At 43.6% G+C, this 16,186-nt stretch overlaps 1 protein-coding gene across 2 annotated transcripts in view; it reads left to right on the top strand.

The window, feature by feature from the left end:
* Positions 1-16,186, top strand: part of DNAH17 (dynein axonemal heavy chain 17) — a 239,744-nt gene that overhangs the window by 109,695 nt on the left and 113,863 nt on the right. For both annotated transcript variants that reach the window (XM_030208642.1, XM_030208641.1), the window contains 4 exons: positions 530-637; positions 725-856; positions 4,416-4,576; positions 6,344-6,500. In XM_030208642.1, coding sequence (XP_030064502.1) covers positions 530-637; positions 725-856; positions 4,416-4,576; positions 6,344-6,500 — 558 coding nt within the window. The remainder of the gene's footprint in view (positions 1-529; positions 638-724; positions 857-4,415; positions 4,577-6,343; positions 6,501-16,186) is intronic.

Below are 16,186 nucleotides of genomic sequence, written 5' to 3' on the forward strand. Positions count from 1 at the left end.
CAGCTGCCCTCAGGATATTAATTTCATTGAACCATACGTTAGACACAATTACTGATTGGCTTAGATATTCATACAGTGCAACTGAACCATGAAAATTCATATGATGTCCTGTTATCTCTGAAAGGTACCCCTGAACTCTCCACCCTAAACTTGATGGAGGGCTCTAAGGTCTCCTTTGACCCTTCTGTGAAGGTCTCACATGTCTTACTTGACCAAAACCTGATCTTCCAATCACATGTATCTAACATTATTCAGTGTTGCTTTTTTAAACATAAAATGATTTATTCTGTTAGAAACTTATTTACCAAAATAGCTCTTCACATCGTTGTACATTCCTTTGTCTGATTTATCCTGTTGTCCATATTGAAAACCCCATCACAGGTAAACAACTATGTCAGAGCTTTCCAAACAGGGTCACAAAACCTGTAGCTGGGGTCGCAACTTAGGCAAGCACTCCATTGCCCTGTGTTGCCATGCAAATTGGGGTTGCAGTGAACTCTGTGCTCTCACCTTTATTTCACTTTTTTAGGTTGCTTTAACATGTACCCAGATTTGGTGGACTACAGAGGTTGGCATAGCATTCGCCAGACTGGAGGAAGGTTATGAAAACGCCATTAGAGATTACAACAAGAAACAGGTACTTTTCTACATGTACTGAGGCATTTCCGAATTAAAGCTTCTGGACATCTTTTAGATTATCATGGTTTGGGCCTGTTTTCTTTAGATCAGCCAACTGAATGCACTGATTACACTGCTTATTGGAAGCTTAACACCAGGAGACAGACAGAAGATTATGACTATCTGTACCATAGATGTACATGCCCGAGATGTTGTGGCGAAAATGATAACTACAAAGGTACAGTAGTACATTACATATTTATATCCCACACTAGCCTCTTGAGTTCAGGGTACCTAACGTCAGTAAATGGTAACATAATATAGCTGATCACACTCACTAAATTACAAAAGTCAAGTCATATGCACTAAATTATCTTGATACTGCAACTTTCTGAAACACAAGTTCTCAGCAGTTTACAAAATTTTACTAGATGGTAACATATTCCACCATTTTGCCACATGATAAGGAAAAATTGATGAAAACATCGTTTTATAAACAATCTTTTTCCATACAGGGTAGTGCAAAATTAAAAATTCTCTAGAATCAATGTCAATGTCTGAAGCTTTTTACGCACCAACTGTTGCATCCTACATAAATGATATCACAGTAATCTACATAGGTAAGGACAATAGTGTGAACAATTAACCAAAATATGCCCTAAGCCCCCATAATGATGTAAAAACGTTAGTGGCAACACTAAACTTGGACTTCAGATATGATGGGTTTATCCAAATGACTCCTAAAATTTTAAGATGTGGCTCCAACACATAAAACTGAAAGGACTACTTAAGGACAAAAATTAGATTTTCTCTCTGTTAAGTTTTAGATTAAAGATATCAGCCCACAGTTGCAATATATTTAATCCCCTTTTAATATCTGACATTATGTTCTGCGTATCACCAACAAAAGGAATATACATCAAAATTTCATTGGCATAAATAAATGGATTGAATCCCATGTTGGCAAGTTGTTTGCTCAACAGTGCCGTCATTATATTACATTTCTAAGGGCCTTCCTTTTTGAGAAGTTTTTACATTAATTGTACAATTTACTGAATTAAAAATGTTTTTGATCTTTAATCAGTTCATTAATATGCATACCTCCTATAACGATATTACCTTTCATCTTGCTTGAAACTATTTTATGAGACTGCTTACCAATTTTCTAGCCGCCATTTGAACCGACTCCATCCTGTTCATATCTTTCCGTACGTGTGGTCTCCAGAATTGCACACAGTACTCTAAATGGGGCCTCACCAGAGACTTATACAAGGGCACTGTCACCTCTTTTATCCTGCTGGTCATCCCTCTCCTTATGCACCCGTGCATCCTTCTGGCTTTGACCGGCCACTTTTTCTACCTGTTTGAAGACTTTAAGGCCATCAGACATAATTACCCCCAAGTCCCACTTTTCTTTCGGACACAAAAGCACTTCACCCCCTATATTGTAAGGATCCCTTGGATTCTTGTAACCCAAGTGCATGACCCTGCATTTCTTAGCATTAAATCTTAGTTTCCAATTATTAGATCATTCTTCAAGCTTCGCTTGATCCTTCCTCATCCCATCCACACCCTCCAGGGTGTCCACCCTATTACAAAGTTTGGTATCATCCGCAAAGAGGCAAACCTTACCAGACAGCACTTCTGCAGTATCACTCACAAAGATGTTAACCAACCCTTTCCTCAGAGCAAGCTCCATTTACCACTACCCTCTGTTTCCTTCCATTTAACCAATTTTTAACCCAGACAGTCACTTTAGGTCCCATACTGAGGGAATTCAGTTTATTTATTAGTAGCCTGTGCAAAACCATGTCACAGGCTTTATAAAATCCAAGTACACCACATCTAGCATGCCTCTCAAGTCCAACTGTTTGGTCACCCAGTCAAAAAATCAATCAGATTTGTCTGACACGACCTGCCTCTAGTGAAGCCATGCTGCCTCGGATCCTGCAGGTCATTCAATTCAAGAAACCTCACAATCCTCCGCTTTAGAGGCGTTTCCATTAGTTTACTCACCACCGAGGTCAGATTGACAGGACTATAATTCCCAACCTCGTCTTTACTTCCGCTCTTGTGCAGAGGAACCACATCCACCCTTCTCTAATCTTCCGGGACCACTCCAGTCTTTAAGGAAGGTCAGTTAGCGGGAGGACATTCCAAGCATCCACTACTCTCTCCGTGAAAAAATACTTCCTGACATTTTTCTTGAGTCTGCCCCCCTTCAATCTCATTTCATGTCCTCTCGTTCTACTGCCTTCGCATCTCCGGAAAAGGTTCGTTTGCAGATTAATACCTTTCAAATATTTGAACGTCTGTATCATATCACCCCTGTTTCTCCTTTCCTCCAGAGTGTACATGTTCAGGTCCGCAAGTCTCTCCTCATACGTCTTGTAACGCAAATCCCATGAGGGTTTCCCTTGTGGCTAGTGGGGGGGGGGGGGGGGGCAGGAGCAATCCCTGTTTGCTTCTGCCCCATAGACTTTTGGCTTCAAAATAGTTCTACTACTACAAATTATCATTTCTATAACGCTAATTAGACATATGCAGGGTTGTACACAAAACTCAGAACTTACAATCTGTTCAAGACAAACAGGACAAATGCTATATATATTTTTTGTAATTCATAGATATGGCTATTTTCTTGTCGTAATCTGCACTGAGTCATTTGGTTGGTTGCTGAAAACAAGAATCTTTATTGTATTGTACAGTACAGTCTCAATCATCTCACCTTTGCTAATCTGACCATCTGGCATATCTGACAGACCCCCCCCCCCCCCCCGGGTGATGTCATTACATTATTTCTATGAAAAATCTTTGTTTTGGAACAATTTTTGAAAATTGGGATCTCTGGTGCCTTTGCAGTGTTTCCCATTACGTCAGATAACTGAGACTGTATTGTACTGTTATTCATAACCTGTTCAATACCCTTGTTGTTTTAATCATTCCCATAACAAATCTAACTTCCTGATCCCTTATTTACTAAACAAAGTTAACTTGATATTAATTATAATTTAAAAATGTTTCCTCCTGAAACTTAAATAATTGGTCTCTGACCCAATTTCATAGCATTAAGAGTTCCAGCATTTTACAGCCTGATATAAAAACATTGGTGAATTTTTTTTTAGACTTTATTCCCTTTGCTGATGGAAAATGCAATATCAAAGCAGTCTTATCTAGGGATCGAAGTTTATAAAGACTAAGGAAGGTGTTGCTTATATTTAACATCTGCTCTTAAGGACTTTCTTGGCAACTGTTCACACCGCTGGGTCTGTCTGGCAGGCTGTGCAGGGGGCACAGGGCCTGGATGTTCAGCAATGGGTCCTGGACTACCCCCTTGCCAGTCAGGTTTTCAGGATATCACAATGAATATGCATGAAAGAAATCTCCATATAATGGAAGCAGTGTATGCAAATTAAGTTCATGCATATTCATTGTGGATAGCTTGAAAACCTGACTGGCAAGGGGGTAGTCCAGGACCGACTTGGAAAATACTAGTTTAGATCATTAAAAAACTGAATGGTGAGAGGTGAGTATGAGCTAAGCAAAGGATTTTGTTCGCTCATCTGCCTAAGATGGTAAAGCATAAAGAAGGACGATGGAAAAATCCATCTTGGGTAAGAAAGACTAGTACAGAACAGAGAATGACCACACTTTATGGTTGGCCGATGGGATGTGTCCTTTGCACTGTGGACAAGAATAACATGGACAGGTGGGTCCTCTTTTGTCATTATTTACTGTTTTATTGTGTAATTAAGTATTAGACAGCTCAGGGGGATCACATTCTCTTCCTTCTACAGGTGGAAAATTCCCAAGCGTTCACATGGCAGTCTCAGCTCCGTCATCGATGGGATGATGAGAAAAAGAATTGTTTCGCTAATATTTGTGATGCACAATTCTCATATTCCTATGAGTATTTGGGGAACACCCCACGGCTAGTAATTACTCCTCTTACAGACAGGTATGTCAGAGGTTTAATGCTGTTCGTGATTAAATCTATTGGTCAGCCCTCTGGTAGAATTTGTAGCACATTTCGATGTTCTTATATAATAGACCCAAACTCAGTCTTTATACCTGATTCAGTTGGTTTTCTTTCTCTGTATTGTCTTTTTTTTTTAATGTTGTGGCAGTTTCCTGTTGCTCCTTTGGGCTTCAATTCGGTTGGAGCTAGTGCCAGGATCTGAAACCGTAATCTTCATTTGCAAGTACCCTTATTTTATACCCCTAGGGGGTCTTTTACTAAAGGTTAGCTCAATTTATTCCTATGGGCCCTGCTGCAGATAGGTCAAGTTGAGCTAACCTTTAGTAAAAGAACCCCCCCCCACCCTAGTTTGCAGTTTTGGGCCATGAGTACGGCCAGTAGGTGTCATCCTTAAATGATGACTAGAACTTCCTGTTGTCCACTATAAGCTGTAAACGTTACATCTGAAGGATCCTCATTCCCAGGAGACCCAAGGAGTAGGAAGCCCAACGAGGATCAAATGTGGGACCTTCCACCAGGCCAGTCTTTTCACTCTTTTGCCTTTTTTTCCTCTTTCTCATCTCCTGTTATTGCCTGGCTTTTACTCATCTACAGTCTCTCTAACATAAGGCATATCCACACTGCCAACATTTCTTTTCCTTGAATTCTGTTTTTGCCTTTACTGGAGTCTATTCCTTGCATCCGCTACCCATTCTATGATGCTACTCTACGTGCTGGGAGCCTCTTCTACTAGAATTTACTTTCTGTTTTAAAGGGTTGATTCTTGTGCATTATGTATGCATTTATTTTACTTTATTTATTTTCATATTTAATATCACCTGTCAACAAATCACTAAGTGCTTTATATCCCTCCTACCTGATTGGAAAAACTAGAAGCATTTCCTGCCGCCATAGTCCCTCCTGTTTGATGTGAAAAGTAAGAAGTCTTTCTGCCAGCCTCATCCTTAAATAGTGCCATTCAGCAGTGGTCAACAGTATTGGCAGTAGGGACTGTCTCCCTGTGGGTAGTGGTAGGAGGCTGTTGGGGAGACTTCACTTTTCACACGAAGAAGAAGGAAGGGAAGATGCTGGGGAGCCTCTTACACATCGGACATATCCTTGCCTGCGTTTTCTTCTGTTCTGATGTACTTTATTATGGTGAGCTGTGATTTAAGCCCATGCTGCTTTCTTTCAACGTCCACCAGATTGCCTGTCCCCAGCTTGAGCTCATTTCCTGTCAGTTCTGGACTTCAAAGTACTACATCTCCCACCATTCCCGTGAGCTCAGTTTTTCAGAACTCTTCTATACTCTCTGGAACTCCCTATTGTACAAAACTAACATATAGGCCCTATGTGTGCTGAACATCCCTTGATGTTCAGTCGTCTAAGTAAGAAAACACAAACAGAATTAGATCAGGGGTTCCATTCCATATACTTCCTCATTTGCAAACAACCCCTCTTGGACCTCAGAGATCTCAGCCTGTCTATACAGAAACGTTCAAAATGGGCATTCTTCCCTACCTCACCATTAGACCTCTAAGAAGCTGATACATATAGGAGAGTGTTGTGTAAGCAGGTGACATTATAGAACTCTAGTGTCATGCTTAAATATAGGCAGCCACAGTTACACCAGCCTTAGACCTGGCATAAGTGACAGTATTGTGTAGTTCTATATATAAGTGTCCTGCACATGCTCCTCCCCCCTCTTCGCATTACGCATTAGCGCTTGTATTCTAGAATTGATGCAAATGTACCCTTTTCTCGTAGGTGTTATATTACTCTGACTCAGTCACTTCACCTCATTATGGGAGGTGCCCCTGCAGGCCCTGCTGGCACCGGGAAAACGGAGACCACGAAAGACCTGGGCAGAGCTTTAGGCATAATGGTCTACGTGTTTAATTGCTCTGAGCAAATGGATTACAAGGTAGGAACTGATGCAGTGAAAATGATAGAATAAGATCAAAGAGAAAACATCCTAGAATATTTCCAGGGAAAGACACAAGATTGTGCATTTTAGCATGAAATGAATTGCTGCACTGCTTATTCAACTGTTTAATTTTCTTCAGTTGCATTTTCTCTGAGGACCATCATGTGCGATCTCATCCTGATAGGACGGATCCACGTCTTCACTGCAAGAACTTTCTTGTAGATTCTCAGTTCCACTGGGCATGTGCAATGGTTCAGATTCAGCAGAATGCCAAGAATGCTTCTAAATCCTTTTATCCTCCACAATAACCAGCAAACTTCCTTTACCTCCCAACAGCATCCTCAGAAATGATTTTGGCAGTGTGTTAAAGTGTCTCTTAATAAATAAAAATACTTAACTAGAAAGTAGAAGCGAGAAATTGATTAAGTTAACTGAAAAGAGAGTAAAGAGCCCTGTAAGGTGTCACCCTGGACCTGCACATTGATATACCATGAACACCTTTTAAAGACTGCAGGTAAATTGAAAGTTCCTCAGACCGGCTGACTCCTCATGGAGTGCCAGTGCAGCCTTTATGCATATATCAGCCCTGAAAAGGGAAAGAGAAAGGGGCTGGGACTTGATCTACTGCCTTTCTGTGGTTACAGTCAAAGCGGTTTACATAGTGCATACAGATACTTATTTTGTATCTGGGGCAATGGAGGGTTAAGTGACTTGCTCAGAGTCTGCCTCTTTGTTGTCCTGTTGGCATTACCATCATCATCGCACACCAAACGTTTTGAGGTAGAACTGTATAACCACCTGCAATGCATCACTGGTACTCTCCCTCTGACCCTGTTATGATGGCTGTATGTCAAGCATTGTGCTGGGCACCTTGGGAGGACAGAAGATCTGCTGCCTTCAATGAACACTTATTACAAATAAACAACTTCATTTTCCAGCTGATTATTCCATTGTCATATTGGGTTATCAGTTTGACTTAGCTTTTTTTTTTTTTTTTTTTTGAGGAACAGGCTAGCTTTCATGCCCTTCCAGTAGAGGAGTGTGGTAGCCGTGTTAGTCCAGTCTTAAGGTTATCAATAGAAATCAAACAAAATAAACCATGGAAAAGAAAATAAGATGATACCTTTTTTATTGGACATAACTTAATACATTTCTTGATTAGCTTTCGAAGGTTGCCCTTCTTCGTCAGATCGGAAATAAGCAAATGTGCTAGCTGACAGTGTATATAAGTGAAAACATTCAAGCATTACTATGACAGTCTGACAGGGTGGGAGGATGGGGGTGGGTAGGAGGTATGCATGGGGACATCAAAGCATATCATTGATATTCTAACAGGATGGGTGTGGATAGGTGAGGGGTGGGGTGATCAACAGAGACATACAGCTTTATGGTTTATAATGGGCTAGGAACCCCAGATCCTTGTTAAGTCCTTTCTGTTGGGTGTTAAAATATTCAATCATTCTGACTTCAAAGGTCTTACGTTCTTGTATGGTTTTAAAGTTACCTTTCAGGATTCTCACTGTGAAGTCACTGGTACAGTGTCCTGGTCCTGTAAAATGCTGACCAACAGGGATGGGAACCCTACTGGCACCAGTATTGTTCATGTGATGCATACCTCCTACCCACCCCCATCCTCCCACCCTGTCAGACTGTCATAGTAATGCTTGAATGTTTTCACTTATATACACTGTCAGCTAGCACATTTGCTTATTTCCGATCTGAGGAAGAAGGGCAACCTTCGAAAGCTAATCAAGAAATGTATTAAGTTATGTCCAATAAAAAAGGTATCATCTTATTTTCTTTTCCATGTTTTATTTTGTTTGATTTCTATTGATGCCCTTCCAGCAAATTCACTTGATCAGACCATTTCTTGAAAGAAAGGACTTAAAGATTCTTCTCCATGCTTTGATTCCATTGACTACTATAATACATTTTGTAAAAGCCTTAAAGCGATCCATTTTGAAAAGAATACAAACCCTGTAGAATTTAGCAGTTAAGCTTCTAGTTTGGCAGCATTGGTTACCAGTTTCTTTTAGGAACAAATATTATATCTTAGCATTACTCACAGGCCCTATGGTCCGGAACCCCTATTTGGAAGATTTGCTGATTTCAATATAGTTCTTCACAGGTTTTACATTCTCGGCACAAGAATCTGTCGGTAATCCTTCAGGTACACGTCTGGAAATGACATGTCAGGCTGCTTTTATCTGGTTCTGTTTATTTGGATTTCAATTCCTTGCTACCTTAGGTATAAAATTTACTTCTTAGCCAGGATCAGGTGACCCTCAGGGGGAGGAATGCTGGCTTCGGCCTAACCCCTGGTAAGCCTTTTCTTGGTTGAGAGGTGCCCAGCTCTCCCACCGGTTGCCTTCTCAGGTGCCGTGGAGGACTTGCAGCTCATCTGCATATCCTCGGAGCCTTCGCCGGAGTGACTCCCAGGTCCGTTCCGATCCACTCTGGGCCTCTGCTCAAGGTGCACAGTGCTCCTACCAGGTGCTGTGGAGGACTTGCAGCATTCTGCATATCCTCACAGCTGCATCCAGGGTGACTCCCAAATCCACCCCGACCTTCCCAGGGCCTTCGCCACAGTTACCCAGGGCTTTCGCTCCACCTACCCAGAGCTACCAGGTACTTCTTAGCCAGGATCAGGTGACCCTCAGGGGGAGGAATGCTGGCTTCGGCCTAACCCCTGGTAAGCCTTTTCTTGGTTGAGAGGTGCCCAGCTCTCCCACCGGTTGCCTTCTCAGGTGCCGTGGAGGACTTGCAGCTCATCTGCATATCCTCGGAGCCTTCGCCGGAGTGACTCCCAGGTCCGTTCCGATCCACTCGGGGCCTCTGCTCAAGGTGCACAGTGCTCCTACCAGGTGCTGTGGAGGACTTGCAGCGTTCTGCATATCCTCACAGCTGCATCCGGGGTGACTCCCAAATCCACCCCGACCTTCCCAGGGCCTTCTCTGGTAAGTGAACAAATTTTGCTTGTGCTTTCGGAACTTGAAGATTGGGGTTTAAAGGAGGAACTGTAAGTTAGTGATAGGCTGATATCCTTAATACTTTAGCAAGTTTTAAATTACGGAAAAACTCAAAAAACACTAAGATGGAGTCAGCAGTCCAGCAGCGAGAGGGGTGCTATCCAGTCTTTTGCATTGAGTGTCACATGTATGATTATCTCCCAATTGGTGAGGTGTCATATGTGTGTGCCCGATGCAAAGAGCTCCTAGCTCTCAGAGAACGTGTCCGTTCTCTTGAGGCTAGAGTAGCAGACTTGATGGAGCTGAGGGAGACAGAGAGGTACATAGAGGAGACCTACAGGGATGTTGTAGAGAAGTCCCACCTCCAGTCAGGTAGCCCCTGTGCTACCTTGGAGGAGGGAGGTCTCCTAGAAGGAGAGCATCACCCTGGTGAAGTAGGAAGTACTCCTGTAGCCAGGACCTGCCCACCAGGGGATGTATTATCCTTTCGCACCGAGGATATATCTCCAAATGTTGCCCGGGAGGGAAAGGTTAGGACAGCTGTTGTACTTGGTGATTCGATCATTAGGCATATAGATAGCTGGGTGGCTGGTGGACGTGAGGATCGCCTGGTGACTTGCCTGCCTGGTGCGAAGGTGGCGGACCTCACGCGTCACCTAGATAGGATTTTATATAGTGCTGGGGAGGAGACGGCTGTCTTGGTACATGTGGGTACTAATGACATAGGAAAATGTGGGAGAGAGGTTCTGGAAGCAAAATTTAGGCTCTTAGGTAGAAAGCTGAAATCCAGATCCTCCAGGGTAGCATTTTCTGAAATGCTACCTGTGCCACGCGCAGGGCCCAAGAGACAGGCAGAGCTCCAGAGTCTCAATGCGTGGATGAGACGATGGTGCAGGGAGGAGGGCTTTAGATTTGTTAGGAACTGGGCAACATTCTGGGGAAGGGGGAGCCTATTCCGAAAGGATGGGCTCCATCTTAACCAGAGTGGGACCAGGCTGCTGGCATCGGCGTTTAAGAAGGAGATAGAGCAGCTTTTAAACTAGAAATGGGGGGAAGGCCGACAGTCGCTCAAAAGAGCATGGTTCGGGATAAGGTATCTTTCAAAGATATCACCATAACAGGGAAGATAGAGTATCCTGATAGTGAGGTTGCAAAAGAGATTGTAGTAGATCGGGTATCTTTAAATAACAATAAAAATCAGACAAAAGATTGCCAATTAATACTGTCAAGTACTAAGCATGATGTACTTAGGAACAACAAACATAGTTTGAAATGTCTATATGCGAATGCCAGGAGCCTAAGAAATAAGATGGGGGAGTTGGAATATATTGCACTAAATGAAAAATTAGATATAATAGGCATCTCTGAGACCTGGTGGAAGGAGGATAACCAGTGGGACACTGTCATACCGGGGTACAAATTATATCGTAGTGATAGGGTGAATCGGATTGGTGGAGGGGTAGCATTGTATATTAACGAGAGCCTTGAATCAAATAGATTGAAAATTCTGCAGGAAACAAAACACTCCTTGGAATCACTGTGGATTGAAATTCCATGTGCAAAGGGGAAAAGGATAGTGATAGGAGTGTACTACCGTCCGCCTGGCCAGGACGAACAGACGGATGCGGAAATGTTAAAGGAAATCAGGGACGCAAACAAACTGGGCAACACAATAATAATGGGGGATTTCAATTACCCGCATATAGACTGGGTTAATGTAACATCTGTACACGCAAGGGACATAAGATTTCTTGATGAAATCAAGGACAGCTTCATGGAACAGCTAGTTCAGGAGCCGACAAGAGAAGGAAAAATACTAGACTTAGTCCTTAGTGGTGCTCATGATCTAGTGCAGGGGGTAACGATACGAGGGCCGCTTGATAACAGTGATCATAATATGATCGGTTTTGATATTGGCATTGAAGGAAGTGAAACTAGGAAATCAAGTATGCTAGCGTTTAACTTTAGAAAAGGTGATTACGACAAAATGAGAAAAATGGTGAAAAAAAGACTGAAAGGAGCAGCTCGCAGAGTAAAAAACTTGCATCAGGCGTGGATGCTGTTTAAAAACACCATCCTGGAGGTTCAGGACAAATATATTCCACGTATTAGAAAAAAGGGAAAAAAGACTAAACGTCAGCCGGCGTGGCTAAACAGTAAGATAAAGGAAATCATTAGAGCCAAAAAACAATCCTTCAGAAAGTGGAGAAGAGAACCAACTGAAAGTAACAGGATAGATCATAAGGAATGCCAAGCCAAATGCAAAGCGGAGATAAGGAGGGCAAAAAAGGACTTTGAGAAGAAATTAGCGTTGGAAGCAAAAATACATAGTAAAAATTTTTTTAGATACATTAAAAGCAGGAAACCGGCCAAAGAGTCGGTTGGGCCGCTGGACGAAAATGGTGTTAAAGGGGCGATCAAGGAGGACAAAGCCGTAGCGGAGAAATTAAATGAATTCTTTGCTTCGGTCTTCACCGAGGAGGATTTGGGGGGGAAACCGGTGCCGGAAAGAATATTTGAAGCGGGGGAGTCGGAGAAACTAAACAAATTCTCTGTAACCTTGGAGGATGTAATGGGTCAGTTCAGCAAGCTGAAGAGTAGTAAATCACCGGGACCTGATGGTATTCATCCCAGAGTATTAATAGAACTAAAAAATGAACTTGCGGAGCTACTGTTAGAAATATGCAATCTGTCCCTAAAATCGAGTGTAATACCGGAAGACTGGAGGGTAGCCAATGTTACTCCGATTTTTAAGAAGGGTTCCAGAGGAGATCCGGGAAATTATAGACCGGTGAGTCTGACGTCGGTGCCGGGCAAGATGGTGGAGGCTATTATTAAGAATAAAATTGCAGAGCATATACAAAAACATGGACTGATGAGACAAAGTCAGCACGGATTTAGTGAAGGGAAGTCTTGCCTCACCAATCTAATGCATTTTTTTGAGGGGGTAAGCAAACATGTGGACAATGGGGAGCCGGTTGATATTGTATATTTGGATTTTCAGAAGGCGTTTGACAAAGTGCCGCACGAAAGACTCCTGAAGAAATTGCAGAGTCATGGAATCGGAGGTAGGGTATTATTATGGATTAAGAACTGGTTGAAAGATAGGAAGCAGAGAGTAGGATTGCGTGGCCAGTATTCTCAGTGGAGGAGGGTAGTTAGTGGGGTCCCGCAGGGGTCTGTGCTGGGTCCGTTGCTTTTTAATGTATTTATAAATGACCTAGAGATGGGAGTAACTAGCGAGGTAATTAAATTCGCCGATGACACAAAATTATTCAGGGTCGTCAAGTCGCAGGAGGAATGTGAACGATTACAGGAGGACCTTGCGAGACTGGGAGAATGGGCGTGCAAGTGGCAGATGAAGTTCAATGTTGACAAGTGCAAAGTGATGCATGTGGGTAAGAGGAACCCGAATTATAGCTACGTCTTGCAAGGTTCCACGTTAGGAGTTACGGATCAAGAAAGGGATCTGGGTGTCGTCGTCGATGATACGCTGAAACCTTCTGCTCAGTGTGCTGCTGCGGCTAGGAAAGCGAATAGAATGTTGGGTGTTATTAGGAAGGGTATGGAGTCCAGGTGTGCGGATGTTATAATGCCGTTGTATCGCTCCATGGTGCGACCGCACCTGGAGTATTGTGTTCAGTACTGGTCTCCGTATCTCAAAAAAGATATAGTAGAATTGGAAAAGGTACAGCGAAGGGCGACGAAAATGATAGTGGGGATGGGACGACTTTCCTATGAAGAGAGGCTGAGAAGGCTAGGGCTTTTCAGCTTGGAGAAGAGACGGCTGAGGGGAGATATGATAGAAGTGTATAAAATAATGAGTGGAATGGATCGGGTGGATGTGAAGCGACTGTTCACGCTATCCAAAAATACTAGGACTAGAGGGCATGAGTTGAAGCTACAGTGTGGTAAATTTAAAACGAATCGGAGAAAATTTTTCTTCACCCAACGTGTAATTAGACTCTGGAATTCGTTGCCGGAGAACATGGTACGGGCGGTTAGCTTGACGGAGTTTAAAAAGGGGTTAGATAGATTCCTAAAGGACAAGTCCATAGACCGCTATTAAATGGACTTGGAAAAATTCCGCATTTTTAGGTATAACTTGTCTGGAATGTTTTTACGTTTGGGGAGCGTGCCAGGTGCCCTTGACCTGGATTGGCCACTGTCGGTGACAGGATGCTGGGCTAGATGGACCTTTGGTCTTTCCCAGTATGGCACTACTTATGTACTTATGTACTGCCTTAAAAACTTTCTGGTTGGATTTATTGACTTATTCCATTCTTTGCAAGCATCATAGTGGTTCCTGGTCCCGCTTTACACCTCTGTTTCTCCTTTTTCCTTCCTTCCCTTTATTGTAAAGCACTTTGATGCTGTCTGTCAAAAGGTGATCAGGAAGGTTCTTCAGTGAAAATAAACAGTTACAGTGTGTGCTAATGAATGTAGATCCCTTACCTTCTGTTGACATAAAATAAGGTATTCAAAGCTGCCTATAAACAGTTGGCAGTTGTCCTTGTGGTATATCCCTGTTTTGTCAGCTGCTGCGGAGATCTGCTGTTCACTTTATAACCGTTTCTGTCCATAGTACTGACGGGGAGCTCCGGCCCACATTGCTCATACTACTACTACTACTTAACATTTCTGGAGCGCTACTAGGGTTACACAGCGCTGTACAATTTAACAAAGAGAGACAGTCCCTGCTCAAAGAGCTTACAATCTAATAGACAAGTGAACGGTCGGTCCGATAGGGGCAGTCAAATGGGGGCAGTCTGGATTCACTGAACGGTAAGGGTTAGGTGCCGAATGCAGCATTGAAGAGGTGGGCTTTAAGCAAAGACTTGAAGACGGGCAGGGAGGGGGCTTGGCGTAAGGGTTCAGGAAGGTTGTTCCAAGCATAGGGTGAGGTGAGGCAGAATGAGCGGAGCCTGGAGTTGGCGGTGGTGGAGAAGGGTACTGAGAGGAGGGATTTATCCTGTGAACGGAGGTTACGGGCGGGAACGTAAGGGGAGATGAGGGTAGAAAGATAGTGAGGGGCAGCAGACTGAGTGCATTTGTAGGTAAGAAGGAGAAGCTTGAATTGAATGCGGTATCTGATCGGAAGCCAGTGAAGTGACCTGAGGAGAGGAGTGATATGAGTATATCGGTTCTGGCGGAATATGAGACGTGCAGCAGAGTTCTGAACAGACTGAAGGGGGGATAGATGGCTAAGTGGGAGGCCGGTGAGGAGTAAGTTGCAATAGTCCAGGCGAGAGGTAATGAGAGCGTGGGCGAGAGTTCGGGTGGTGTGTTCAGAGAGGAAAGGGCGAATTTTGCTGATGTTAAAGAGGAAGAAGCGACAGGTCTTAGCTATCTGCTGGATATGCGCAGAGAAGGAGAGAGAGGAGTCAAAGATGACTCCGAGGTTGCGGGCAGATGAGATGGGGAGGATGAGGGTGTTATTAACTGAGATAGAAAGTGGAGGAAGAGGAGAAGTGGGTTTTGGTGGAAAGACGATAAGCTCGGTCTTGGACATGTTCAGTTTCAGGTGCGTGTCGGTGGGCCGGCTGTCAGCCCGTTCGCTATGTTGGTGTCGCTCATGTTGTTGGTCTCAGGGGCCCTTGGGTTAACCGCTGGCACTTGGTTGTGGATCGGCTCCTTATCGCTGGACCTATGCCTATCTTGGACTGGGGCACCGTGGGAGCCCGGTTGGGCTGTTGACTGTCTTGTCGGATCTGCTCGCTGCCCAGCTGCAGTCTGCCCTGTTCGTGCTGTGAGCATTGGCATTTGTTCTTGGCAACAACTTCTCTGCTCTCTCTCTCTCTCTCCAAGACTGACTACCTCCGGTTGGACCTCCCCCGGTTCCTGGTTCATCTCTCTGGGCCGCTCCTGCTTCTGTGGACAGTACAGAAGCAGTTTTCAACGATGCTTGCAACATGCTATTCCAGCTTGGCCAGTCCGGCCTCTTCACATCTTTTCTTGCCTTCACCGGTTCTAGTTGTGGCCTGCTTCTTTCTCCTGGTCTGGATGGGAATTTCGCCAGCTCCCCATCATGGATTGCCTTGCATGCAGTTGTACAAGCTACTCTGCGCCATCTCAACATCTGGAGTCTTACATAGACCAGCCTATCTCTGACTGCCATCTTCAGATAGTCTTTCTTACCCTTTCCCTGTGCCTTCTAACTCTGTTCCTTCCCTCCTATTTCATGTAATTTCATGTAATTGTATTTGTACAACCTTGTAAGCCACTTTGAGTCTGCATCCCTGTGGAAAAAAGTGGGGTATAAATGTGCAAAATAAATAAATATATATATAACAAAAGAGAGGGAACAAAGTACAAACTAAAGTCCAAACAAAAAAACAGCACCACGGGCCTTTAAAATGGAACAAAGTTCTTTAATGAATGAGCCTTGACCCGACACGGGCCGTGTTTCGGTGACTAGCACCTGCGTCAGGGGTCACAGTGATGACGTGGAAAACTTGGGGAATAACTCGAATATTTTCATCTACAATATTCCTTACCCCACGTCTCACGTAGCAAAAGTTATAAAGCACCAAGGCACCTTCACTTTCTGTATCCATTTGGGGTAAGGAATATTGTAGATGAAAATATTCGAGTTATTCCCCAAGTTTTCCACGTCATCACTGTGACCCCTGACGCAGGTGCTAGTCACCGAAACACGGCCCGTGTCGGGTCAAGGCTCATTCATTAAAGAACTTTGTTCCATTTTAAAGGCCC

This window comes from Microcaecilia unicolor, chromosome 6 (genome assembly GCF_901765095.1).
Source record: "Microcaecilia unicolor chromosome 6, aMicUni1.1, whole genome shotgun sequence".
In the NCBI taxonomy this organism is placed as follows: Eukaryota; Metazoa; Chordata; class Amphibia; order Gymnophiona; family Siphonopidae; genus Microcaecilia; species Microcaecilia unicolor.